The sequence below is a fragment of the Chaetomium tenue genome (genome assembly GCF_020726465.1).
Source record: "Chaetomium tenue strain MPI-SDFR-AT-0079 chromosome Unknown F5144scaffold_2, whole genome shotgun sequence".
In the NCBI taxonomy this organism is placed as follows: domain Eukaryota; kingdom Fungi; phylum Ascomycota; class Sordariomycetes; order Sordariales; family Chaetomiaceae; genus Chaetomium; species Chaetomium tenue.
Window position 1 is genome coordinate 2,318,263 of NW_027117330.1, and position 23,147 is coordinate 2,341,409.

A 23,147-nucleotide genomic window follows, 5' to 3' on the forward strand; every position below is an offset into this window, starting at 1 on the left:
CGATGTCACAGGCGAGTTTCCGATCGAGCGCTCCGATTGAACCCATGATTAGCGTAGAACGCTGAGAACACTTGGAACGCCTGGAACGCCTCAGGACGCTGGAGCTCACGCCGGAACCAGACGGACAGGGGTAAGAAAGCAACAAAAAAAGCGAATTTTTTAATTGAGGGCAGGGGAGTTGCGAATGCGGCATCACGTCATACATGTCCAGGAAACGTCCAAGTTTCCTTTGGAAAGGAAAACCTACTAGTGCTGCGCAGCTGTTGCTAGCGGGAGGGGTTCGAGAGGGGAACTCGATGGTCTGACGACTTGATGATGAATTGTGATGTTTACTTTTTTCTTAGGTGGGGAACCCACGGCGTAAACCGAGACACTTTACACACACTCAGTGGCGACTCTCCTTTTCTCCTCGGCTGGCACGGCGGGGTACCTCCATCTTTTCAGCCGGTCATGACGACTATGTACCATGTACACACACTGTCGCAGACTACCTATGTACTGTATATTGCTGTTCTGCGGATGTGTGGGAGTGCACACGGCATTGAGACAAGCCTCGCTCGACAGGGACAAATCTGCTGCCCCTGCCCAACGCACAAGGGGCAAGACAACAAGACGTGGGGATAGATGCGGGCGACGTGGGCTAACAATCAACTCCCCGTGGCGGTAACATCGTAGCCACGGGCGGGAATCGCGATTGTGGCTTTGTAAGTGAGCGCGTGACACGGCAAGGCATTTTATTCTCTATCTCTGCTCTGCCTTATCCGTGGGGGTTGTGCTGTGTTGTCGTTGAAAAAATGCCTCTTGCAGCAATTATAAACCATTTCGAGGGGATTGTGAGGACGTGAGAGCCCATCCACAACCAATCCGCTCCCATCTCTCGCTGTTCCAGCTGACCTCGTGGTACGGGATTGAAACGGCATTGGCTAACCCGTCTCAGACGATCCCGCGGCCCGCAACGGCGCGAGTGGCTTAAGTACCCCAAGGACTGCAACTCGGACGCTGCAGAGGACCAGCCTCAATAAACTTCAGTGGTCGATACTATGTCTCTTGTCAGCCCTGTCCTCCCCTATTCGTCAGCGGGTGTCTTGGGTTTCGGCTTACTCCTCCCATATCCGGCCCTGCACCGACTTGAGCTCCTCCTCTGTCATTCGGTGGCCGGTCGTGAAATACCCTGCGGGGAACACTTGAGTCAGAAATGAGGCCGAAACGGGACGGCAGCACTGCAACAAACCGGCGTTGATCTTGGCATCGATCTCAACCCTCGAGTCTGCGGGGATCCACGACTCGGGAAGCTCGACTCGCTCGTGGATGGGGATACTGTGGAATGGACCGTCAGCGTAACCGGTCTCGGAGCTATTAACAGATCAGGTTGACTCACCCTTGCCCGACAATGGCATCGTGTTTCATGCTGGATATCGAAATGCGTCAGCTAGGGAGGGGGGGGGGGGGGCGCAATCGGGCACGTTGTGCACCACTCACTTGCTCATGCTGAGCATCCTATCAATCTTGGTGATGCCCAGCCAGTGCAGGATATCAGGCATCAGGGCCTGGAAGCGCATATCCTTGACCCCCGCGATGTTCTCGGTCCGCTTGAAGTAATCCGATGCGCGATCTTCCCCGCGCTTGCGAGCGTTGTACACGACTGCAGATCTCTGTTAGATGGCCAATAGTGCACGGGGTAAAATGCCGGGTAGCACCGAGGGTTTCGACATACGGTACTGCGTTCGCGTGAGTTTCTGGAGCAGCAACTGGACAGATTGGGAGATAACCTACCTTTGTTACTTCACCAAGAGCCCTCCCTTCCTTTCGGAAGTAGATGACCACACCACTACCACCGTTCTGGGCCTCCTTGACGGCCTCCTCAATGCCGAAGATGAGATACGGCCTGCATGTGCAGATATCCGAACAGAAGACGTCGCTTCCATTACACTGCAGGAAATATCAGCAAGGTACCAGGGGGGTTAGGTAAAGCGTATTATCAAAGCGTACCTCGTCGTGGATGCGCAACGCGAGCTTCTTGGAGGGGTCGGACATGTTCGCCGGATCTCCAAAGCAGTATACCGTGAGGCCGCCTGCAGCCAGTCAGACGATATCAAAGACGGGAGGGTGTGAGGAGGTGTGATTGTTTACCAATAGGGGGCAGGAAGACCTTGATATCGGACCGGGTTATCAACTGGATGCTGCATCAGTTTCTCGTCTTACTTGGAAAATCCCTGACGTTGATGCGGTAGTTACCTCTGGATACATGCCACCGGTGTGCTCGAAGAGCGATCTCCGCAGGGTGCCCTCATCGATACCGAACCGCTCCGCAACTCCCGGGAGATACCAAACCGGCTCAACGGCGAACTTAGTTACACTGAGCTCGCCAAGGTTGTTGAGGCACACTTTGCCGTCAGGAACCAACCGCCCGCTCTTCACACTCTCCTCGAGTTCGGGCAACTTCATGTGCGCCTTGGTGATAGCAATGGTTGGTCGAAGATCCACTATCACATCGTTAGCCTCGGGCGGGGGATCCAGTGGTATTGAGCCGTGGACATGCCGTTCTCTTTCTCGATGAGGTCTCCGAAAAGAGAGGGTACCATATGACCCCAGGGATCCATGGCCACGATCTTCTTCTCATCGCCCCATTGTGGGAAGGGGCCGATGTTCACGGCAGGCTCGGTATTGGTAAAGTCCGGCCTGTGGTCGGATTTGAGCTCTCTGCTAGCCACGGCCAAGGCGTAGTAGATAGAGTACGAGCCGCCGTGGGCGCCGATGGCATTCCGTTTCCCGATTGTCGATGGTACCCTGGACACAGTGACCGGGCCACGCTGCAGCGGATCTGCGGCACCCCACTCCAACGGCAACGGCTTGATGCCGATCTGCTTGGGATATGTGGTGAGCACGACACGGGAGGAGAAGGCAGACTTGAGTTCCGGTGATTGCGGAGCCACCGGAGGCGTCTGGGTACCCGCTTCGGCCGGCAACGTCGCCGAGGGTGAGGGGGTAATGCCGCCAACCAGGGGCGTCACCGTCCGCTTGACCCCGTCCGTCCCTGCCACACCCGAGCGTTGGCGGCCTTCATCCTGGGATTTCTCCAGCTCAGCTACATGTCGCGACACGGTTTCAACGGCAGACATCAGCTGCGTCTGGCCCAATGAGATGGCCTTCAACGCCTCCTTCACTTCGTCCAGGCTGGATGGCATGGTGGTTGTTGATGGGGAACAACGAGTATATAAGACGAGAGGAGTAACACGGCGAGAAAAGAAACCGAGATGAGACGAAAAAAAGATAAGTGTGGGTGTTGTTGAACAAACTAGATAGATAGTAATAATAATATGTACGTTAGGGATGGGTGGGTAGGTATTTAAGGCGAAAGCTTTCAGGTTCAGAACACCAAGGAAACTGATGAGTCGGGTGCCTTAGGTAGAGCGGTGAGAAAACAACTAAGTACGTAGACTGAAATCTATTGGAGTTTCAAAGCCTTTGGGGCAAGCTTGGAGAAAGAAGAGGCGACAGCTGCGAACAGGAAGGCGGAATGCGCCAAGTTCCGGGCCCAGGTGAGACCCCGTGATAAGGAATTGGCTTCATTGGCAGCTATCGTGGTATCGCCGGCAGCGGGCAGACGGTGCTGGCCGGGCAGCTGCGCAGGTGATCGATAGGCAAGGGTTGGGCACCCGGCAATGCTCACAGAACCCCCTGTTACCATGCTCCGCTGCCCCACTCGGGAAGCCCAACGGCGGGGTACTGCAATCGGATCGACTGCCGCGCCAGTACAATTCCGATGGTTGCTGCTCTGCTGCGTTGTGTTGTGGTGTGCTGGTCCAACTCGGACAGCTCGGGTCTAGATGTACGGTGAGAAACAGGGAGAAACCCGAGACGAACCCAGGTTTGCTTGAGCAATTTTGGGAGGGTTCAAAGTCTTGTTGATTTCATCAGTGCTTTGATGTGGGATGATAGACGGGCGATAACAATCGATGGATTCCATAACACCGGAACCCAGCTTCGATGCTATGGAAGCGCTGCATGTGGAAAGACGATGCAGGGAATCGACTGCAGCATCCATGCTCTGCTTCCCAACCCGGAGGTGGACCCAAGATTGCGGGGCACAGCAAGGACACGGTATGCACGGGCCACTACGCGCTTCCCTCGCATGGCCAAGGCTGCTGAAACCCCCACAAGGCTGCTTGAGGCTGCACCGAAAACCTGGGTCAAAGGAGTCGACAATAGCTTCACCATTACGTGCGCTTGAGTCTCCAACAGCGACATATAGCGTTAACCAAGTCTTAGACTCTGGTATAAACTGAGGGAGCGAAACATACCCCACGGCACGGTGCACGCTTGGCAACCATTTCCATCTGCACTTCACCCGACGCACACCGTCCAACAATCGGACTGCGTTTTCCGTAAACATCGAAACCTTCTCGATCAACCAAATTACGAAACTTACCAATAATCACCAATCACAATGGGCAAGCGCAAGAGCTCGAGCAAGCCGCAGGGACCCAAGAAGGTACCGCTCGCGCAACCCTCCATCAACCGGCAGCAATCCCAGGCTAACCAACACCCCTTTTCCTACAGCGCGACCCGCTCCCAACCACTTTCACATGCCTCTTCTGCAACCATGAGAAGTCAGTCGAAGTTAAGCTCGACAAGAAAGCAGGGTGCGGCCGGCTCGAATGCAAAATTTGCGGACAGAGATTCCAGTGCGGAATCAACTGTAAGCTCCCGCCACCCCTTCCGCTGGCTATGGGACAAGCGGAACTAACAAAGATTCAAGATCTCTCCTCTCCGATAGACGTCTACAGCGAGTGGGTCGACGCAGCAGGTACGATACGACACACCGTGGGTTATTCTGCGCTGAGGTACGGAGGCTAACATTTTCTCCAGATGCTGTCGCCGCCGAAGCTAGCGAGGCTGAGAAATCACGGGAGGCAAACGGCTCAGGGAGCAAACGCACGGCCGACTCAAGCCTGAGGATAGATGAGAACGAAGACTTAGACAGTTATGCGGGGGAGGGTATCGTAGATGATGAAGAGTACGACTGATGCGCACGCGCCCTATGGGTGTGGGTGTATTTACGCCGGTATAGGGTTGGGATCATCGCGGGCGATATCAACTTTACATCAATGTTTTTGCTTGGGCGGGAGGTTGCAATGTCAAGTATGGTCTGTAATACTACGAGTTTTCTTGTACAGATGCTCCTGGGTGGGCCAATGATGGTGATTCACATGGTGTAGTACCGATCACCAAAGTCACCAAGGCCGGGTATAATGTAGCTGAGGGCGTTGGTGAGCCTGACATTCGTGGTTGGGGGTAGAAACACTTACTTCTTCTCGTCGAGCCCTTGGTCAACAAACGCCGTGACTAACCGAAGCTTGGGGAACTTGGTGGCAAAGTTCTGGATACCCTGCGGGCTTGCGAGCACGTTGAGGAACAGGATACGTTCCTCGGGGACACCGCGGGATAAGAGGACATCGACAGCCATGATCGCAGAGCCGCCTGTGAAGTGATCAGCGGTAGGCAGTCACGGTCACAGCGTCGAAGACTACTTACCCGTAGCAAGCATGGGGTCGAGCAAGAGGACCCATCGATCAGCGATGTCCTCCGGGAGCTTATCGTAGAAGAGTTTGGGCTGAGCCGACTCCTCGTCCCTCTGGATCAGGATTTTACCGATCCTCACGGACCGGCAGCACTCCCGCAAGCCCTGCTCCATCGCCTCGCCCGCGCGCATGATGGACACGCCACAGATCTTGCCCTGGAACGCGAGCCCGCCATAGGGGCGACCGACCGGCGTCGTGACGGTGTGTTCAACCGTCGGAAGGTGGTTGAGGCCCTCCTCTACGAGCAGCCGGATGATTCTGTTGGAATAAAAGATGAAGTCTCCGCGCTGGGTGTTCTTGTTGCGGATAATCCTACGGGTGTATTAGACCCCGCGAATTGGTGGGCCAAGAAAGGAAAGTACTCACGAGAGCAACGCAATGAGCTGGGGCGTCTGCGGGAGGATGGTGACGGTGTCAAATTCTACCCCGGTTGAGACCACCGCCGTGGGCTTTTGGTCCTCGGAGCGATAGACAGGCCCAACACATTGGGTGACGGTGGGCTTGACGTCGGACATGGTGATTGCTGTTGTTGCTGAGCCTTGAGCCAGGGAACGTGTGCCGAAGCAATGCGCAGATCGGACGAGATGTCGAATCTTTGCTCAAAAACACTCGATAAAGGGCGAAGAGATTCAGACTTCGGATCGGCTGTCTGGATTCCAGTGGGGCGATGATAAGAACGACCCAAAAAGATAGAAAATGCAGAGGGCCCGTTCAGGCAGGAGTTGGGCGTTTGTACACAAAACAGTCCGGGCACACGATGAATCTGCTGCCCCTCCCAGCTCTCAGGTCAAGCGAACATGGAATCCAGACCAACCCCACAGAGGCAGCTGGACTGCAACAAGCTGGCACCACCGGCCTGCTGGCTTCCTTCTCGTTTCGGGCGACCCACAAGTAAGGCAATGTGATGCATTGTGTTAATCCCAATGAACTCTGTGAAGCAAAGCCATGCTCTTCTCATTAACAGCGGTTTTGCGAGCTGCCATGAGAAAACTGCCCACCCTATACGCCCACATTGGCAGCTGGGCAGTCTGAATGCCCGGACCACCTGGTTTGAATAGGGGGAGAGGTAAAGGCTATTCTGTCACTATTAGTCTTTATGATAGGTCATAGCCAAGATCCTGACTTGCTCCCCAAAATTCACTTTCATTTGAAATAAACCAGAGGAGAGTTTGGGGTGTTCTGTGAGCTTTGGTCAGAATTCAGGACCCTCTTCACTGGAGTGGGGTCGGTTGTTAACCCCACACAGATTGGATAACATGAGTGCACGGGCCACATGCTAGGAGGCGGCAGGGTGGGGTCGTAGGCTGCCGGAGGTTGTTTCCAAACAACAACCGCCGCTGGCTTCTCGCGAATCGCATCAAACAATTCCTCGTTCCACCAGCGCAACAACTCGAGGAACCACCCTTCGCTTTTGCCAGCTGTATTTTGGGCGCGCGCTTGGTGCCGAAGCTTCCGCGCCCTTCTACTCCCTCAATTCCCTTCGTCTCTCCATAGGCCGCGAATTGACTCCCATTAACACGTCACTTGGCCGTCGCGGAAGCTGCGACAACGGTAGCGAGAAGCGGGCTCAGTCCCACTTGAGACATTGCAGAAGAATGCCTCGCCGGTTCCCATCTGCTCCATAAAGAATACGTTCACTGGAATATTCAAGGATTTGTCAACAACCCGCAGTAACTCGTCCGTCCTTTCTCGAATTCCATCATGATGGCCGACAGCACCGATTCCGTGTACGATTTCGATTTTGCCCCGAAGAAGAAAGTCGCTACCTACGGGAAAGGAGGAAGGCGGAGGGCAGAGACGACGACGAGACCGGCGACTCTTAGACACTCGGAATCAGCGCCGGCCGTTCCGTCATCCTTCGCTGAGTCGCACACAACATTGCCCGACCCCCCTCGCTTGACGACGCGCGCCATCGGGGCTACCAAGGCTAGGCGGCAGGGCACCCGCAAACCGGCCCCTGAGACGCGCCAAAAGCCAGCGGACGAGGCGCACAGCCAACCCCTTCCCGAGACCTACGAGATCGACCCTTATGACATTGACTCGCTGGTCGACGAGACCGCTAGGACAAAGAAAAGGAGGGTTGTGCGGGAGTCTTCGGACAAGGGAAAGTTTACCGGGCCTTACTCGACGCCGGATTCATCCCCTTCGGGTGCCAGGTCACCTGTACCGATCAGCGAGGAGAAAATCCCGAGGTCAGCACCGGATGCTAGCCCATCGTCCGAGTCGCGACGGAGTACGCCCGAGCGGGACATTGATATGAAAGATGACGCGCCTACTTCGATGCCATTCTCAGCCAAAACCACTCGCAGGTTGAAAAACCTCAGCGTCAGCTCCAAAAGTTCGGGATTAAAGAAGCAGGAAATTCCCATCCGTCTTTCTGCCCCTGCTCCAAAGCCTGCTTCAAAGCCTGTTTCAAAACCTACAACCAAGAACCCACCAGGCCCGGCCGCTGCCACCCCGAGCCAGGAGCCCACGGCTCAGCCGATCCGAAAGAGGCGCCTAATTGATACGTTAGCGGCGCAGGTTCAAGACGAAATCAGTTCATCCGAGGAAGAAACATCATCACACGAGTCAGAGATTTTCGGTTCCCAATCGCCACAATTCCAGGCGTCCCCGCCTTCGCCATCAGTTCTGGCTCAGCCGAAAGCACTACCACGCCCCGTTTTAGCGACTAAGAAGACTGGCCCAAAGTTCACATACACCCAGCAGCGGTCCATGCTAGCTGATGACGATGACCCGTTGTTAGGAAGTGGTGGGCTCGGTGACATTGGTGACGGGAGGGCAGGGAGCGCGCTCTTTAACCTTGGTCGTCTTACGAAAAGTTCAACCGTAAACACAATCTCATACCTTGATGAAGACGAGGAGACGGGCAACACTGGCGCCGTTCGGAGTATTCACGAGTTGAGGCAGGCCGGTGCAAACAGCCGCTTTGCTGATGAGATGGACGACATCCTAGACAGAGTCGGCCTGCCATCAGCCAAGGCCTCTTCTCTGCGGAGGGGCGCCTTGCTCGAGCTTGCTCAAAAAATGAAGCACAAAGACTTCCGCCAGCAGTTTCGCAACCACAGCGACGGAGGAAGCCTGTTCCGGTCGCTCGCAGACGAAACGGACCTGATCTCTGGATATGCAATTTTGGCCATAGTCACCACCCTTCTCGCTGCTACCACGTCGCCCCATCTGATACAACAGCTTCGCTCGCAGGGCCTCGCTACACTTGTTGGCAAGCTTCTCGATAATACAACCGACATCGGGCAACTTATGAAAGACAGGAAACAAAACGTCTCCCGAAACGGCCAGCTTACCATCGCGATGATCAAATCTTCGCTTCTGGAACTTCCCGTCTGGGAGCCTTCCTCTCCTACAACACTATCGCCGCGGACCCTGGCCTTGAAGTGTCTCGATCTCCTTATGCGACAGCCCACCCACGCGTCCGTCGAGGACGATGTTCTCTCTGAGGCAGTTACGGACCGCTTGTTTTCGATCCTCGCCGACGGTGTTTCCAACCCCGCTTTCTGGGACTTGTCGAATCAAAAAGAATCTTGCGACTTTTACCTAGCCCTCTATGTGCTGGAGGGTCACTCGGTCAGCGCGATGCAGTCTCGGCTCGGCCCTCAGTGGACAAGGCAGCATGCCCCGGTGGTTGCCGAGGTTCTTGAGACCGCCCTGGAGCGGCCAGCTGACCAACTTGGTGATCTTGAGAACCTCACTCTGAAGCTGTCTCTCAACATCACGAACCACAACGGGGAGGCTTCACGGTTGTTTGTCGAAAAGGGGTTGCTCCGGCGTCTTGCAAAATCAGCGTGCGGCGCGTTCGAGATGGTCATGAACTCGATGAAGGCGGATTCATTCATGTCCAAGGTCCTAGAGTCTCTCATCATGATGCTGGGAGCCATGATCAATTTCTGTGTGTATTATCCGCCTGCTTCCAGCAGCCTCGAGGAACCAGGCGACGGCACAGGGTCGCCCCTGAACCGGCTCATTCGGGTGTTTGCAGACAATCACTCGAAGACAGCTGACGTAAGTCCCATAAACCTTGCTGGCCCCGTCTCAGCCACTAATTTGTTGGAATAGGCCGACTCGATGGAAAAGACTCAACTCAATGTTGCCTTGGGCTATCTCTCGGTCCTCCTAGGTTATCTCTCCCTAACCCCCTCGATCAAGGAGCGTTTTGTTTTGGTTCACCCGAAAAAGAACATGCAACCGCTGCTCGATTCGATCAACGAGTTCATCACCTTCCATCGCAAGGTTGCAGAAGCCCAGGGCAACGAGGGAGCGAAACAGGAGTCCGGGTCCCTGACTCGTCTCCAGGACCTCGCGAACCAACTAGCGGTGCTGCGTTGAAACGGCCTTCGCCACCGCTCCCGCACCTTTAATGACTCATGACGTTAGGACTTGGCTGGGCCCGAAACACGGCTTGCATAGGGGACGGGTCTGAGGAAATCCGGATTTTGATATTTCAGTTGGTAGTTTTGGGACAGTTTTGGGGGTATGGGATGATGGAGCAGTTTCACTGCATACAGGATGCGACATTGGGACATGACACGGGCACGAGGGAATGGATTCCCACAAACACATAGACGCAACGGCAAATTCAAAGCTTAGAATGGCTGCATTTACGCTCTCCGTAAAGAATACTTTGCTGGTCCAGTTTCCTCTCATGTAAATATTTGCAGGGCGAGTCTTCAAATGTCAGCTCGTTGGCCGACGGTACCCTCATTGGGGGGCTTGGGATTGTCACATGCCCGAGTCAAATGTCACACAAAAAGCCAGTGGCGTTCGCCTGGATGAATTCGATCCAGGCTTGAGCCGCAGCGGGGCGCCTAGGTCCCTGTCAAATGGCTTGTGAACCCCGCCAAGTCTGCCAAGGCACGCAACCGGCCCGGCAAAGTAGCCACCCCGCCCTGCCATGGCTCTCGGAGAGGCCTGGAACCGCTCGCCCGTATTGTGTTGCGGAGGTAAGGAACCCATTGTGTACATTACCTCATTACCTTCACGTACCTACTTTGTGCATCCAACACCTGCTGCGGAACCCTTCACGCAGCTCAGTTCACATTCTGGTTGAGTCAAGGCGCGCTGCATTGTGTCAACTACCCCAGCCTTCCTCCACAGTTTTGAACAATTCCAAACAGTAGGGTTTTTTTAGCGTTCTTTCGTTTCAACAACCCGGATCGACACTCGTTTCAAGCCACTTTCGAGTTTGTCTGATCGCATCACGATACAGACTGACCGTATCAGACTATCTCTCGGCGAGACCATTATTTACAAACCTCGTACTACCAACACCTTGAATTACCGTCGCGACAACAAGATCGTAAAAATGCCGACCACACTCGCCAAACAGCGCAAGATTGCCATAGTGGGCAGCCGCTCAGTCGGTTCGTCACCCCTCCTCCCCTCTATTCCCCGCCAACGACCCCCGCACTAACAACGCGATGCGCGCTTGAACGAATAGGCAAGTCCTCGTTGGCAGTCCGCTACGTTGACGGGCACTTTGTCGAGAGCTACTACCCGACCATCGAGAACACCTTTAGCAAGGAGATCCGCTACAAGGGCCAGGAGTTCGCGACCGAGATTGTCGACACGGCCGGGCAGGACGAGTACAGCATTCTCAACTCGAAGCACTTTATCGGCATTCACGGGTACATGCTGGTCTACAGCGTCTCGTCGCTGCAGTCCTTTGAGATGGTGCAAGTGATCCGAGACAAGATTCTGAACCACCTGGTTTGTGCCCCTCCCCAATTTCTCCCCCCAAGTTCTTCCCCTCCACAATACCTCCCCTCCCCCCCCCCACCTCACTTCCTCCCCCCCAATTCCAAACAACACTACACTACACCCACCAACCCACCACTCGCAACCCCCCCAAACCACCCCACTAACCAATCTCAATTTCAAAAAAACAGGGCACCGAAACCGTCCCCATCTGCATCGTCGGCAACAAGTGCGACCTGCGGCCCGAGCAGCGCCAGGTGACGGCCGAGGAGGGCAAGGCGATGGCCGACAAGCACGGGTGCGCGTGGACCGAGGCCAGCGCGCGCTACAACGAGAACGTGGCCAAGTCGTTCGAGCTGCTGATCGGCGAGGTGGAGAAGTCGGTGAACCCTGGTGAGCCGTCCGGTGGGGGGAAGTGTGTCGTTATGTGATGTTGTGGTGTGTGATGTGTGAGGGGGGTGGGAGGTTGTGTGTGGTCTTTGGGTGCGGTGTTTTCTTTCTTTTTTGTTGTTTGTTTGTTTCCTTGCTTTTGGGGTGGTGGGATGGATCCATGGTTGGGGTGGGTAATGATGGAGAGATTCATGCTTTGGTTGGGGCTTGGGCACAAGGAGAGTCGAGTCCATGTCCGGCTGCATTACGTTAAGGGGGTTTTGCTGTTGTGGACCGGATAATGGGTTGGTTGGTCTTTCACCCTTTTCCTTGTAATGATTCTGGGCTTTGCATGTGGCCTGGACATGTTCGTTGATTTGTGCATTCAGGGTTTGCTTTCAGGGACAGCGTTGCTGCATATACAGGCAGGCAGTTTGGGGATGGCCTCAGCGGGGAGGTATTCATGTTGATCTTCGCAGAATGTTTGGCGCAGTTGCGCCGAGGACAACGTTTGATGTAGGATGATGGGGACTACAGCAGTTGCAGAAGCACTGGCTTTACGTTTACTACTTGCCCACAGGGTGCTAGGGCAATAAGGCAATGATCACGCATTTCTGATCATAACAAAAAGCTTCACACGATTGAAATTGGTGACAGAAAGACCACACTCCTCTATCCCCTGATATATTCGGCTCATCGACCCCAAGTCTTGTCACATCACTGGGACTCATGACCCAGTTGTTCACATGCCAACACCGAAACTCCTGCCTACGTCCATCCAGACTTTTACCGAACGGGAATCTCTTTCTTCCCGCCCTCCTTCTTATCGCCCTCCTTCTTATCACCTTCCTTCTTCTCCGCCGCCTGCTTTGCAAATGGGATGAATGCGGGAGCTCCAGGAAGGTACTATGCTCATTAGTATCAATATGCCTAACGGTGGAACCTTTCTGTCTTACCTTTCGCAGCGGCTCGGGGATGTTGACACCCTGGAGGAGAGTTAGTTAGCTTTGGAGTAAACTAGAAATGGTAGGGCTAGTCTCAGTCGTGTTTACCTCTTCGGTTTGGAAGTTCTCCAGAATCGCGCAGATTGTCCTTGTTGTCGCGGTAAGAGTCGAGTTGAGGCAGTGCACATAGATCTTCTTGGCATCAGTTTGCTTCTTGATACCGAAGCGAATTTCAAGATCACGGCTCTGGTAATCGGTGCAGTTCCTATGGCAAAGTTAGCGCTGTCGAATGACTCGAGAGTGTCTGCACTTACGAGCAGCTGACAAGCTCCTTGAACTCGCCTTGGTGGGGGAACCAGGCTTCAAGATCAAGCTTCTTGGCAGCTTTATATGGGTTAGCAGTTAGGGTAACACATGGTTCTACCTTTCCAACATACCGGCATTGTCTAGCGAGTCTAGTTAGCTGTCTGCGGTAGTAAGGAAAAGGAAAGGGTCGCTGCATACTAAGAGCCCCAGAGACAATGGCAACAACACGGTGAGGGATGCCAAGGGATTTATAGAAGTCTTCTGACGTCGAGATCATGTTCTCAAACATCTCCCAGGACCTAATAAGTGTGAGAACATGATAAGACGGTATGCCATGTATGTGTCAACTCACTTCTCGGGGTCGGTGATACAGAATTGCTCGACCTTGGTGAACTCGTGGACACGGAAGATGCCCCAGACATCTTTCCCGTGCTGTTTCAGGTCAGTTATCGAGCCAGTATGGGTAGGTGGCTTGAACCTACAGCACCAGCCTCTTTGCGGAAGCAGGTCGAGTAGCCCGCATACCTAGGAAAACATTAGTGAGAGTTGTCGCAAACTATCTCGTCACACTCACTTCAGGGGTAGTTCCTTGGGCTGCAACCACTCATCACTGTGGTAAGCAGAGATGGGTTGTTCTGAAGTCTGTCGCAAGTTAGCGGTGGTCACACCAATAGGACAGAGAAGTGACAGAACAGCACGTCCTTGTCATGGATTCATCCTTATGATGATGTACTTACAGCAATGAGGTACTTGTCGGCCTGGTCGCCAGTAACCTTGTAAAGTTCCTCGTCGAACCTATTTGAGAGATTAGTAACGGTTTTAGGGTAGGGGTAACTGCTGGGGCCGACTTACTGCGACAGTTGAGCGGTCTTCGCCATCTGATCCCGGAGCATGAGCTGGGGGGTCTGCAGGGGAACGTATTCCCTGTCGTGCAAAAACTCCAGACCATAGTTGATGATAGCCCTGAAATCCTGTTAAAGCCCGCAATATAGGTCCAGTTCCGGGGAGCCATACTGGTTGAGGAAGACACCCCAGCGACGCAGGAAATACCCGCGGTGGCCGACAACCTTGACACCTCTCTCGGGGTCGTAGCCGTCCAACTTGTCGAGAACCTCGTGATCTAACCCCTCGTCAGCCCAACTCTAGGTCCGATGCCGCAGTTTTGCCCTTACGCGAAAGAACATTGCGCTTCTCAAAGGTGACGCCCTCGGGTGCCCAGGTGCGCTCAACCGTGTTATCGTCCTAATAAGCGTTAGGCTGTGGTGGGCTCCGAGGGGAGGATCGCTAGACACGGACCTCAGTCTTCGAGACCGGAACGGAGTCGTGGACAAGGTTGCCGATTGTCTTGACCTTGATTCTCAGGAGTTTCTCCTTCTCAGCAGCCGAGGCAAGGAGCTCCTTCTTCTCCTTTTCGAGATCGGCTACGGCATATCAGCACCCTGAGCGGCCCAAGACGGTTCGGTTCCCTCCACCTTTTTGCTTGAGAAGATCGGCAACATCCTCCCCGGCCTGCATTCACAGTCAGAGTCGAGTAAGACGGGGGCGGCTCGAGGGGGCGCATGCCTTCTTCTTGGGGCCAATCTGCTTCTGAACTCCGTTGATTTTGGCGCTGTATTGGCTCGCGTCGTAGGCAGCTGCATATCGGGCGAGTCAGAGGATCGGCTTGCGACAGCGATGAAAGACAAGCGGAGGTTTGGGTGTCGACATACTCCTGCGGTGGTCCTCCCACATGGCGATCACCTCGTCGACGACCTCTACGGGGGCATGGCGCTTGCGCTGGCTCTCCCTGATCTTCTCAGGGTTGCCGCCACGCTCGGTAACTATCAGGGCTCGACGTTAGCCTCTCGAGCCAGGTCATAGGGGTGCGCCAAGCCATGATCGCGTGCAATCGCTATTACGGGATGCGAGAACTAGAACTGGGCAACGGGGATGGGCGAGGCAGGGGATGCCATACTGAAATCGGTCACGTCAAGCATCTTGGCTGCTGTTTAAAACGACTAAAACAAATCTCCAGTGCGCCGACAACAACAGAATTGGCGATGGTGTCGTAAATACAGTCAATGGCGGGGCAGAATATTTCGGCGGGGTGGAGGGGAAGGTGGGGTGACACATCGGACCAGGGGGGTGGGTTCCTGGTTGCTGCAGGGTGTCCGTATCGATAACGCCAACGCGATGTAGTCACTGTGTAACATCGGAAATTGCTTATTTACTGCTATTTATGCAAATATCGAAGTCAACCTTCTCCAACTACGAATAATCGAGGTAGGTACGGAAAATGTCGATCTAATGCGAAACGATGACTCCCACGTTTTGTATTTTGGTAATTGTACAGCAAGCGTTTCTTCGCGTCCCCCAGATTGCGTAAGCGAGCCATTCAATCTGTTTTAAGGCCGAGAAATGCAGTTTCGATAATCCCAACATTTCCCGTCATAGGTTAGGATATACCCCTCGGGTGATCGTTGGGTTGGATCCCCCCTTTGAAAGTCTTTGAGGGTTTTGGGGTATGCATTTTAACTCCTCGGGTGGTTTGTTGCGGCGTATTGAAACCAGGCATCCCCCCTCAACCCTTCCTGGCTCTGAGCATTCACGAATGATGAAGTCTCCGAGTGGGAGTCGAAGTTGGGGTTGGAAGGTTGGAAGTATGATATTTCCATGGCCGATGGGTCCAAGTATAAAGGCGAATATACTGAGGACTCGGCTGCTGGAAATCCGGGTTGGGCGCAGGAGGCGACATAAAAACTCGGGCTGGCGGGAGGGGGGATGCTGAAGCTCCATGGGTCGGAAAGCAGGGCCGAGTCGAAGTCTGTCCCCTGGCGGTTACCTGAAGGGCCAGAAAGATTTTGCGTGCCCCAACTTTTGGTATCAACGGCCGCGTCGTAAGGGTTATGGCCTGCGAGGGCGGATGCGTCACCACCATTGAAGCATGTTGGAACAGTCGCAACCGGGGCGGCTTGCGGGGGAGGATTCGACTTTTTCGTCGTGGACTTGGTTTGTAAGTCCTTCTGGCCAGTTGCGGTTGCAACGCGGACCCGCAGGTTGGTGTCGAAGGAACTGTGACAAGCGATGTTCATTTTAGAACAGTTGGGGCATGGGCTGCCGCCGAGACATCTAACCTTTCTCCGCCGACATGTCAAGCATCCTGAAGCACTGAGTTAGCCGTTTTTGCCAAGGCCACAACGGCTCTTTAGGGCACGCACCATGGAACGTTCGTTTTAGAGGCTGAGCCATGGTTGTCGCCAAGAGTTTGAGTTGTTGTGCAGGTGAAACGAATCGTGAGTTTCTCGACTTATATACGCATCCACACCGCGATGTTTGTCGAGCTGAGACTGGCCATTCCTAGGAGCAAATACATGTACATTATACCCGCTCTAACCCCGAGCGTCTATAACACTGCCTGTGTAACTGGACGTTTCTCTTCGGCCGCCTTGAACAGGAAGTTCTATTATAACAAGCTGCAGTGGTTGACTCAGCAACATAACACAGCCTCCGGATCGCTCGCTGTCAACCCCAGTAGCACAGCCGACCTTGCGTGTAATAGGCTAATTTGACTACAATATGGAATCTGTAAGTACTGGAAAGGGTCGGATGACTGTCGTAAGCCAGTCTTCAACCGATGCCTTCCCAGCCATGGTACCTACATGTATGTGCACACATCCCGGTGCATACCATGCTTGTCGCCTGCGGAACTCGGTCCCGTCCTTAGCCTCAACTAACTTAGTTTTGCTCTCCCGGTTGCAATCACGCCGACATCCGCTGCTGGGGCTCTTCGTCACACCGCTTACTCGTTCCGAACCATACACGTTGAAAGTTCCTTAAAGGGGCCAATGGGGGTGGTCTTTTGACCATTCGAAACCTGTACAACCCTTTCTAGGCTTCCGGGATCCAAACATGCGGGTCCGTGAGTAAGATAAGCCTTGCTAAAGTAGCGCCCCCGCGGAAATGGAGTTAAGAGCATTCGGAGATAGAATCGACAAATCAAGGTTTGTAATTTGTCCGGAAAGGGCAGTCATCAGTTGTCTGATCTACAGTTACCGTCGGAACCCGGGGCGAGTGCCGGGACGTGGGCTACAAGCCGACAGCCGCAGTAGCACAAGAGTTCGCTAATCGGCGTTCCATAGAATCTTGGGAAGAGGGTTAAGCAAGTAAGCAGTTAATTCTCATCACATCTCACTCATCCCCTGTCACCAGGTCAGGCTCCATGGTTCACAGGTATATCGTCTTGTCACAACCACTGTGCCGGATGAAGTGGGGCGCGGGACGCCCCGAGCCAATCGTTAGTATAACCAATTAGCAGTTGCTCAGTACGCTCAGCAACTGAGCAAGGTGGGCAGCGTGCTCAGTGTGCTCGACGACTGAGCAAGGTGAGCAGCGTGCTCAGTGTGCTCGACGACTGAGCAGACTGAGCACCCAGGAATTAGATAGGTATATAGTCACCCGTTCTGGAGAGCTCTGGGAGTTCTCCAGTTAGCAATCACAACTACAGTTCGCTACAAGCTCGCAAGCCTACTGTTGAGGCAAGTCTATTGTTGTGCACCCTTTGGCTGCACCGAACCTAAGCATCCTCGAGAGATTACCTTCAACGAAGCTGAACCCTAACAGGATAGGATCCTGGAGTAGGTTCGTCACACGTCTGCATACCGGTGAATAAGTGCTATATACTCACTTCCTTGGATCCAAGTCCTCGGCCGCGGGTACACACACCTAGTAGATGAGCCATGTGTTGCTTGTGTCTTCGTAGCGATTACAGAAAAGAAGAAAGAAAGTTAACGTATGTTATGCAGCGCTCGAACGGGTTAGGCAATCGAACATCGGCCTGTTACAGCTGTTGCCGGTCTGTCGCCCATGTCAAAACGGCCCGCTTCTGGCTGAAACGGGCCGGTGTTCGATTGCCTAACCCGTTCATGGAAATCGGTCAAGCTAACTAATTTGGGTAATGCTACCGCAGCGGCCTGTGAGTGGAGTAAACGCTAAACGCAATAAGGTTGCTTTGTCTCGCTCGCGTGTCTTAAATGGTCGTGTCCACCATGGTTACTTTCCGTCCCTGGGACCTAATCGCTTCCCTAGCGGGTTACACTTACGGAACCTATATGAGTATCGGTGCCGGCGATTCACAGCAGAAAGACAGGATGGCAATTCGGAAACTCCGAAAACAGGGGGAAACCTAAAATCTTTCCTTTTGGTGCCAGACCTCCGGTGCGGGGTTTGACCCTAACCGCATAAAGGATGCCTCTTTTCCAGGGCAGGGCAAGGGGAAAGAGCCGGCCGGCCCAACAACCTACCTAAGGCAAGCCAGCGCCAGCCGGTTGTTGTTTCCCTGCCTGATGGGCTGGCTCATGCACAACTCGCAGTTCGCAGTTCGCAATTCGCAACTCGCAGCTTTTGCCGCAGATTTTGCGTGGTTGGTCGGGCTTGCCCAGCCTCTCGCCCAAAACAAGTCATTCCATAATTCCCAATAGCGTTATGATCTCGTTGCTCGACCGTCAATGGTGCGTGTGTTTTGAGACTGCGCCAGTTGCCAAGGTACCGAGTCCGAACAAAGAGAGTTGACACGGACAAAGAAAATGGCCGAGGACAAGGCAATGGTGTGTCCCTTTTGCGGGTGGGAAAATGGGGCCAACGGAACCGGCGAATATGAAATACTGTTGGTGAGTTTGTCTGACATTTGATGCTGAGTCCCTCGGTGCACTAACAGTACCAGCACATGGAAACCTTCCATCCCGAAGGTGAAGGGGACTTGAACTCGCATTTTGGTGTGAAAGAAGACGACAACTCGTCTACCAGACCCAGCACTGCTGAAGACGTTTCATACGTTGAGTGTCCTATTGACGGATGTGGGGAGATTCTTCTGCTCCAAGAGTTGGACTACCACCTTGAGCTCCATTCCGAAGAATCGGGTCATCACCTCCAGGAAGAAGGGGCGTCAGTGCCGGTGCCGCATGCCAAAACTGAGGCACCTCCTCCTTCTGGGCCGTCGAGGGCTCATCGCGAGGCGGAAAGACACCGTCGATCGGACCGTGAACCCGAGAAGAGCGACCGCCAAGCCACAGCTGTCTCGGCCTGGAAACGGCTGCTCAGGATGCCTGGGTCATCGACTGCCCACAAGATTCTGTCGTCAAGACGGTCACAGAATGAGGATGCTTCATCAGGTCATTCCAACCGCGGTAAACGGCTTGGTGTAAGTGTTCCCTTCCGGCTGACAACGTCTTCGGTTCCGTCGGGCCCGGCTCATGTTCTTCCAGAAAGCCCAACTCGGGAAATACGCACACGAGGACCGTATGCCGGACTGGCTGGTAGCGATGCTCAAGAAGAACGGCCAGGTCACGTCTCAAGGTGAGCCACATCCACCCTTTCCCACCATACCAACTCTCTTGGTTAACAACAACAGGTGTCATCTCTGTGTTAGCGCTGCTGCTGGGGCAGAGCCCGTCGACAAAGTACGCTTATCTCTGCCATCCGTCCGTACAGCATGTCTCAAAATTGAAGCGTGAGGGTAAGTCCTAGGACCCCTGGTGAGCAAGTCTCGCAAATTGACAATCCCGTAGGAGCGTTCTGTGGCTACCGGAATATCCAGATGTTGTCCTCGTGTATCGTTGATGCCAGGCTTAAGGGCCATGAACATTTCCACGGTGCTATCCCGTCCATTTTCCAAATTCAAGAATGGGTCGAGACGGCCTGGGATCAAGGTATCAACCCTCAAGGCCGCCTCGAGACAGGTGGAATCAGGGGAACGAGAAAGTACATTGGCACGCCGGAGGTACGTCACATATCCCGCTAATCCGTCTCTCGGTGCCATGAAACCTGGATGACTAAAATTCACTAGGCGTTGGCCGTGTTCCGTCTCCTAGATATCCCGTGCGATGCCGAGGGGGTTAAACACAAGGAGCCTGGCAAGTCCGAGGCGCTGCTCATGGAATATGTCGAGAACTACTTCCAGTCGGGCGTCGAGGATCCCGAGCAACAAATTCGTCAGACCAACCTGCCACCACTTTACTTCCAGCATGCCGGTAAATGCCCTTCTCACGCACACAACTGTTTGCCGAGCGCTGAATTGATCTCTGACTAGGCCACTCGCTTACTATCGTCGGCTTTGAGAAACTCAAAAATGGCTCCAAACAGCTGATCGTCTTCGACCCCTCCTTTCACGACTCATCGTATATTGTGCGCCTCGTGGGCAAGACCTTCACCCACCCCATGCCAGATCTAGCGCTGAAGCCGTATCGGAGGGGGAGTCGCTACCTCAAAGCGTACAAGGAGTTTGAGTTGTTGAAGTCTGTACCCCTGCCACCCGCAATGTTTATCTGGCCTACCCTGAACGTATACTGACGGCCTCAAAGAATACTACCCGGGCCGCAGGCGGTCTAATATGTAGCACCGGAGCGGTTAGTCTGGTACTCGATTCAACGAACCCCGTCTTACCCATCGATTCAAGAGTCCTTCTCAGCATAGCAAAGCAATAGGCAGCAGGCGTTCGCTTACATGTTGTTCGCGTTTTGCATTTACCATTGATTAATCCGCAAGTCTTCTACGGCGCCATCTCCTTTGCAAACCACTCCTGGAGCTTGGCCAGCGCCCGGTAGCGGTGCGAGATCTTGTTCTTTGCCGCCTTGTCCATTTCGGCATATCTATTCCCATTAGCAACCTCTCCCTCATAGAATTAACATTCACCTCAGGGGCTGAATGAATTCAACTTACGTCTGCCCCTCGTACTCAAAGATAGCGTCCCACCCTGCCGTCGTAACCCACCGCGAATTAGCTCTCAACTCTCTCACACACCACAACACAAGGTCGAGTGACCACCCCCACCACAAACCCTCCAACACCGCAATCCAGTACAGCAAAGCAAAGCAAAACAAGCAAAACCTACCGAAATCTCCCGGCCCCCTCGCCGGCACGATCTTGCCGTCCGTAATCCCCTGGAACAGGATCGGCTCGTGGCCGGGGCCGGCCGAGTAGGCGAACGTGCACACCGCCTGCGCCGACTTGTCCTCGTATGCGGCGAGCAGGTTGTTGAGGCCGGTGTGGCCGAGGGATTTCATGAACCATTTGCTGGAGGGGGGAGGGGAGGGGGATTAGTTATGACTGCTTGGAGTAGGAGGGGGGGGGGGCTTGCGTACATGTATGGCCCGGGCAGTCCGTTGAGGGCGTTGAAGCAGAGGCAGGTGTCTTCGACGAGGACGGGGCCTTCGATCTGTGGGGGGGTGTTGGTTTGGGTTTCTGGGATGTGTATGTAGAAATATACCATGGGTAGATGGAGGGGGAATGGAACGGGTTGTGTTTTTACTTACCAAATCGGCTGCCCGGCGGCACTTGTCTAGCGTGACTTCTTCGAGCGTGCCCTGGATCTCGATCAGGTCCAGCGTTTGGCTCTCGACCTGGATGGCTGGCTGCAGGATGGCCCGGACTTCGCATAGCTTGTTGGTGTTGCCTGTTATGAAGTTGACCATGTGCCGGGCTGCTGTGGGGGTCGTCATCTTGAGGTCTGTTTCGTTGTATTGTCTTTTTTGGTCCAGATGTGTTAGTGTTGTCGAGGTTGTTTCTATTGAAGGGCTGTGATTTCAGGTGATACCAGGTCCCTCTAGTGGGGTGGGGTTGGAGGAGGGTATTTAGAACGGTAAGTTTAAGGTAATTACCAATCTTTCATGGACCTCCTTCCTTCTTTGGCCCCGGTTGCTACATAGGTACTTAACTTTCCTACAGGAGAACCAAACTATCTGGCCTTGGGCACTTAAAAAGTTATGTGTGAACATATCGATACCTTGATGGGAAATGATTGAAGGTGGGAGGTCCGCCCGCAGTGATGAACGGGTCATGTCATATCTCATGATTTTGTCTTGAGAGCTCATCATGAAGGTTTTTCAACTATTTCACTGCCGAATTTTCCGGCCTCTAAGCCCCCTTAAACAGTCTTCATGAGGCGTTGTTCTTCTTCCACTGGTCCAACCACTGCTCGATCCTCTCAATATTGCTCTCCATCCCATCCGTGTCCACACTTTGTAGCTCAACCACAATCTCCTCATCATACGACTCCTTGGCCTCCTGGAGCAGCACCTCCATAATCTCCGAGTCCATGTTCTCCTGGAGTTTTGCCTCGGAGTATTTCCTGAAGTTATGTCAGCCACGGATTCCAGCACTTCACCTGCGAAGCTGCAAGGGGAGGAAAACGGGTCGACTTACCTCGCCTTCAGGCGATCATACAACGTCGCCGTGTCCGCCCGCAGCACCACCACCAAGTCGATCCAGCTCTTGGGGAACAGGTCGCACGCGTGCCAGTCTATTATGCAGCCACCCTGCTTGGCGTCTTCCTCGATGGCATCGAGCAACTGTTATTGCAGATTAGCATCATCCAACCAAGCATTAAGTGAACTGAAGAGAAACCCCCAAACCCGCCAGAAAAGAAAAACCCACCTTATCCTCATCCACAATCCAGCTCTGAAACTCGTCGTCCCACCCCTCATGGCATTCCTTGTCCTTGACCACCTTGTTGACAGAAATGTGCCTGAGCCCCGTCCGCTCGGCCAGCAGTTCGCTGTGACTTGTCTTGCCGGTGCCGGGAGTGCCCGTAATGATGATGTTGGGGAGGCTGCGAGACATCTTGGGAGTATTTTTATTTTCTGTTTTCTCAGGCTTGGTGATCTTCTTCTGTCTTTTTTTTTCGCTGCTTTTTGGGTGGGGTGTTGATGGTTCTTGAACAAGGGTGATGCGGGTGTAAGTGGTGAGTGGTTCTTGTCTGTTTCGCCCAAAAATATTTTTGCTGTGTTGCATTTTGGGGGGTTTAATGTGCGGCGCCATAAATCCCCACTGTGTTCATACTTTCCGAGATGAGTTGAGCAACAACAGAGACAACCGGATGGTTCCAGTCTTGACCTTTTCGAGATAAATTTAGAAGAAATTGTATACTATGTGCTTAGTTTTAACTCTTTCTTTTCTTACCCGCTAGATTGACCCAAATCCCAGCCCGAAGTGCACTACCTTCAGGGCATCATCACCTTGTCCCTTTCATCCATCGAGCTTCACCTTCTCTACTCCCTCCTCTAGCCTTTCCACACTCCGACCATTTTATCCCACCTCACCTCCCACCCGCAGCTGCCATGTATCATCAGCAAGGAACACCTACCTGTGTCCCATCTCTTCATTACATCCACCCACCGACCTCCATGCATACCGGGCCCCTCTCTCTACCATGCATTCATAACAAAACCCGGGGAGCGGCAGCAAGCAACCAAGCAAACGTAGAGAG

At 53.8% G+C, this 23,147-nt stretch overlaps 9 protein-coding genes across 9 annotated transcripts; 4 read left to right on the forward strand and 5 right to left on the reverse strand.

Moving 5' to 3' along the window:
* Nucleotides 1–674: 674 nt before the first annotated feature.
* F5144DRAFT_114982 (GTP cyclohydrolase N terminal-domain-containing protein) lies at nucleotides 675–3,504 on the reverse strand. The gene is made up of 11 exons (XM_066782165.1): nucleotides 2,540–3,504; nucleotides 2,236–2,483; nucleotides 2,131–2,173; nucleotides 1,990–2,072; nucleotides 1,774–1,929; nucleotides 1,715–1,718; nucleotides 1,480–1,642; nucleotides 1,379–1,408; nucleotides 1,232–1,317; nucleotides 1,102–1,171; nucleotides 675–1,038 (listed from the first exon to the last, which is right to left on the reverse strand). Exons 1-11 carry the CDS (start codon nucleotides 3,183–3,185, stop codon nucleotides 1,026–1,028), a joined length of 1,542 nt encoding a protein of 513 aa, XP_066646439.1. The 5' UTR covers nucleotides 3,186–3,504; the 3' UTR covers nucleotides 675–1,025.
* Nucleotides 3,505–4,447: 943 nt separating this feature from the next.
* F5144DRAFT_641364 (transcription elongation factor Elf1 like-domain-containing protein) lies at nucleotides 4,448–5,302 on the forward strand (the record flags this gene model as incomplete). The annotated part of the gene is made up of 4 exons (XM_066792765.1): nucleotides 4,448–4,492; nucleotides 4,561–4,699; nucleotides 4,760–4,807; nucleotides 4,870–5,302. The coding sequence occupies 4 exons, from the start codon at nucleotides 4,448–4,450 to the stop codon at nucleotides 5,025–5,027; spliced, it is 390 nt and encodes a 129-aa protein (XP_066646440.1). The 3' UTR covers nucleotides 5,028–5,302.
* F5144DRAFT_545010 (uracil phosphoribosyltransferase-domain-containing protein) lies at nucleotides 5,207–6,097 on the reverse strand (the record flags this gene model as incomplete). Its single annotated transcript, XM_066787335.1, has 4 exons — nucleotides 5,207–5,276; nucleotides 5,310–5,481; nucleotides 5,536–5,894; nucleotides 5,949–6,097. The coding sequence occupies 4 exons, from the start codon at nucleotides 6,095–6,097 to the stop codon at nucleotides 5,207–5,209; spliced, it is 750 nt and encodes a 249-aa protein (XP_066646441.1).
* An 824-nt stretch (nucleotides 6,098–6,921) lies between these two features.
* Nucleotides 6,922–10,287, forward strand: F5144DRAFT_561942 (wings apart-like protein regulation of heterochromatin-domain-containing protein). The gene is made up of 2 exons (XM_066788284.1): nucleotides 6,922–9,599; nucleotides 9,654–10,287. The coding sequence occupies exons 1-2, from the start codon at nucleotides 7,284–7,286 to the stop codon at nucleotides 9,921–9,923; spliced, it is 2,586 nt and encodes an 861-aa protein (XP_066646442.1). The 5' UTR covers nucleotides 6,922–7,283; the 3' UTR covers nucleotides 9,924–10,287.
* A 612-nt stretch (nucleotides 10,288–10,899) lies between these two features.
* Nucleotides 10,900–11,722, forward strand: F5144DRAFT_545012 (small GTPase superfamily; the record flags this gene model as incomplete). Its single annotated transcript, XM_066787336.1, has 3 exons — nucleotides 10,900–10,957; nucleotides 11,035–11,303; nucleotides 11,483–11,722. The coding sequence occupies 3 exons, from the start codon at nucleotides 10,900–10,902 to the stop codon at nucleotides 11,720–11,722; spliced, it is 567 nt and encodes a 188-aa protein (XP_066646443.1).
* Nucleotides 11,723–12,446: 724 nt separating this feature from the next.
* On the reverse strand, nucleotides 12,447–15,981 carry F5144DRAFT_590281 (uncharacterized protein; the record flags this gene model as incomplete). The annotated part of the gene is made up of 16 exons (XM_066790145.1): nucleotides 12,447–12,566; nucleotides 12,617–12,646; nucleotides 12,713–12,869; nucleotides 12,919–12,988; nucleotides 13,042–13,059; nucleotides 13,139–13,209; nucleotides 13,263–13,342; nucleotides 13,393–13,435; nucleotides 13,485–13,552; nucleotides 13,648–13,705; nucleotides 13,763–13,873; nucleotides 13,961–14,052; nucleotides 14,207–14,331; nucleotides 14,449–14,544; nucleotides 14,620–14,730; nucleotides 15,426–15,981. The coding sequence occupies 16 exons, from the start codon at nucleotides 15,979–15,981 to the stop codon at nucleotides 12,447–12,449; spliced, it is 1,806 nt and encodes a 601-aa protein (XP_066646444.1).
* Nucleotides 15,982–18,294: 2,313 nt separating this feature from the next.
* F5144DRAFT_115584 (peptidase family C78-domain-containing protein) lies at nucleotides 18,295–20,410 on the forward strand. Its single transcript, XM_066782166.1, has 7 exons — nucleotides 18,295–18,555; nucleotides 18,609–19,085; nucleotides 19,150–19,240; nucleotides 19,296–19,400; nucleotides 19,453–19,664; nucleotides 19,731–19,914; nucleotides 19,974–20,410. Exons 1-7 carry the CDS (start codon nucleotides 18,472–18,474, stop codon nucleotides 20,231–20,233), a joined length of 1,413 nt encoding a protein of 470 aa, XP_066646445.1. The 5' UTR covers nucleotides 18,295–18,471; the 3' UTR covers nucleotides 20,234–20,410.
* A 22-nt stretch (nucleotides 20,411–20,432) lies between these two features.
* On the reverse strand, nucleotides 20,433–21,381 carry F5144DRAFT_483944 (inosine triphosphate pyrophosphatase; the record flags this gene model as incomplete). Its single annotated transcript, XM_066785412.1, has 5 exons — nucleotides 20,433–20,532; nucleotides 20,603–20,636; nucleotides 20,775–20,956; nucleotides 21,025–21,098; nucleotides 21,196–21,381. The coding sequence occupies 5 exons, from the start codon at nucleotides 21,379–21,381 to the stop codon at nucleotides 20,433–20,435; spliced, it is 576 nt and encodes a 191-aa protein (XP_066646446.1).
* A 312-nt stretch (nucleotides 21,382–21,693) lies between these two features.
* F5144DRAFT_627004 (AAA domain-containing protein) lies at nucleotides 21,694–22,631 on the reverse strand. Its single transcript, XM_066792281.1, has 3 exons — nucleotides 22,316–22,631; nucleotides 22,085–22,230; nucleotides 21,694–22,010 (listed from the first exon to the last, which is right to left on the reverse strand). Exons 1-3 carry the CDS (start codon nucleotides 22,499–22,501, stop codon nucleotides 21,818–21,820), a joined length of 525 nt encoding a protein of 174 aa, XP_066646447.1. The 5' UTR covers nucleotides 22,502–22,631; the 3' UTR covers nucleotides 21,694–21,817.
* Between the last annotated feature and the right edge of the window lie 516 nt (nucleotides 22,632–23,147).

Excerpts from the sequence above, each read along its gene's own strand:
- F5144DRAFT_114982 (XM_066782165.1), bottom strand. The coding sequence starts at position 3,185 with ATGCCATCCAGCCTGGACGAAGTGAAGGAGGCGTTGAAGGCCATCTCA. Across the intron at positions 1,409-1,479 it reads AGGATGCTCAGCATGAGCAA|CATGAAACACGATGCCATTG; the intron begins GTGAGTGGTGCA and ends TTCGATATCCAG. Across the intron at positions 1,318-1,378 it reads GATGCCATTGTCGGGCAAGG|TATCCCCATCCACGAGCGAG; the intron begins GTGAGTCAACCT and ends TCCATTCCACAG.
- F5144DRAFT_561942 (XM_066788284.1), top strand. The coding sequence starts at position 7,284 with ATGATGGCCGACAGCACCGATTCCGTGTACGATTTCGATTTTGCCCCG. Across the intron at positions 9,600-9,653 it reads ATCACTCGAAGACAGCTGAC|GCCGACTCGATGGAAAAGAC; the intron begins GTAAGTCCCATA and ends TTGTTGGAATAG.
- F5144DRAFT_115584 (XM_066782166.1), top strand. The coding sequence starts at position 18,472 with ATGGCCGAGGACAAGGCAATGGTGTGTCCCTTTTGCGGGTGGGAAAAT. Across the intron at positions 18,556-18,608 it reads GCGAATATGAAATACTGTTG|CACATGGAAACCTTCCATCC; the intron begins GTGAGTTTGTCT and ends TAACAGTACCAG. Across the intron at positions 19,086-19,149 it reads ACCGCGGTAAACGGCTTGGT|AAAGCCCAACTCGGGAAATA; the intron begins GTAAGTGTTCCC and ends ATGTTCTTCCAG.
- F5144DRAFT_627004 (XM_066792281.1), bottom strand. The coding sequence starts at position 22,501 with ATGTCTCGCAGCCTCCCCAACATCATCATTACGGGCACTCCCGGCACC. Across the intron at positions 22,231-22,315 it reads GGATTGTGGATGAGGATAAG|TTGCTCGATGCCATCGAGGA; the intron begins GTGGGTTTTTCT and ends CTGCAATAACAG. Across the intron at positions 22,011-22,084 it reads TATGATCGCCTGAAGGCGAG|GAAATACTCCGAGGCAAAAC; the intron begins GTAAGTCGACCC and ends ACATAACTTCAG.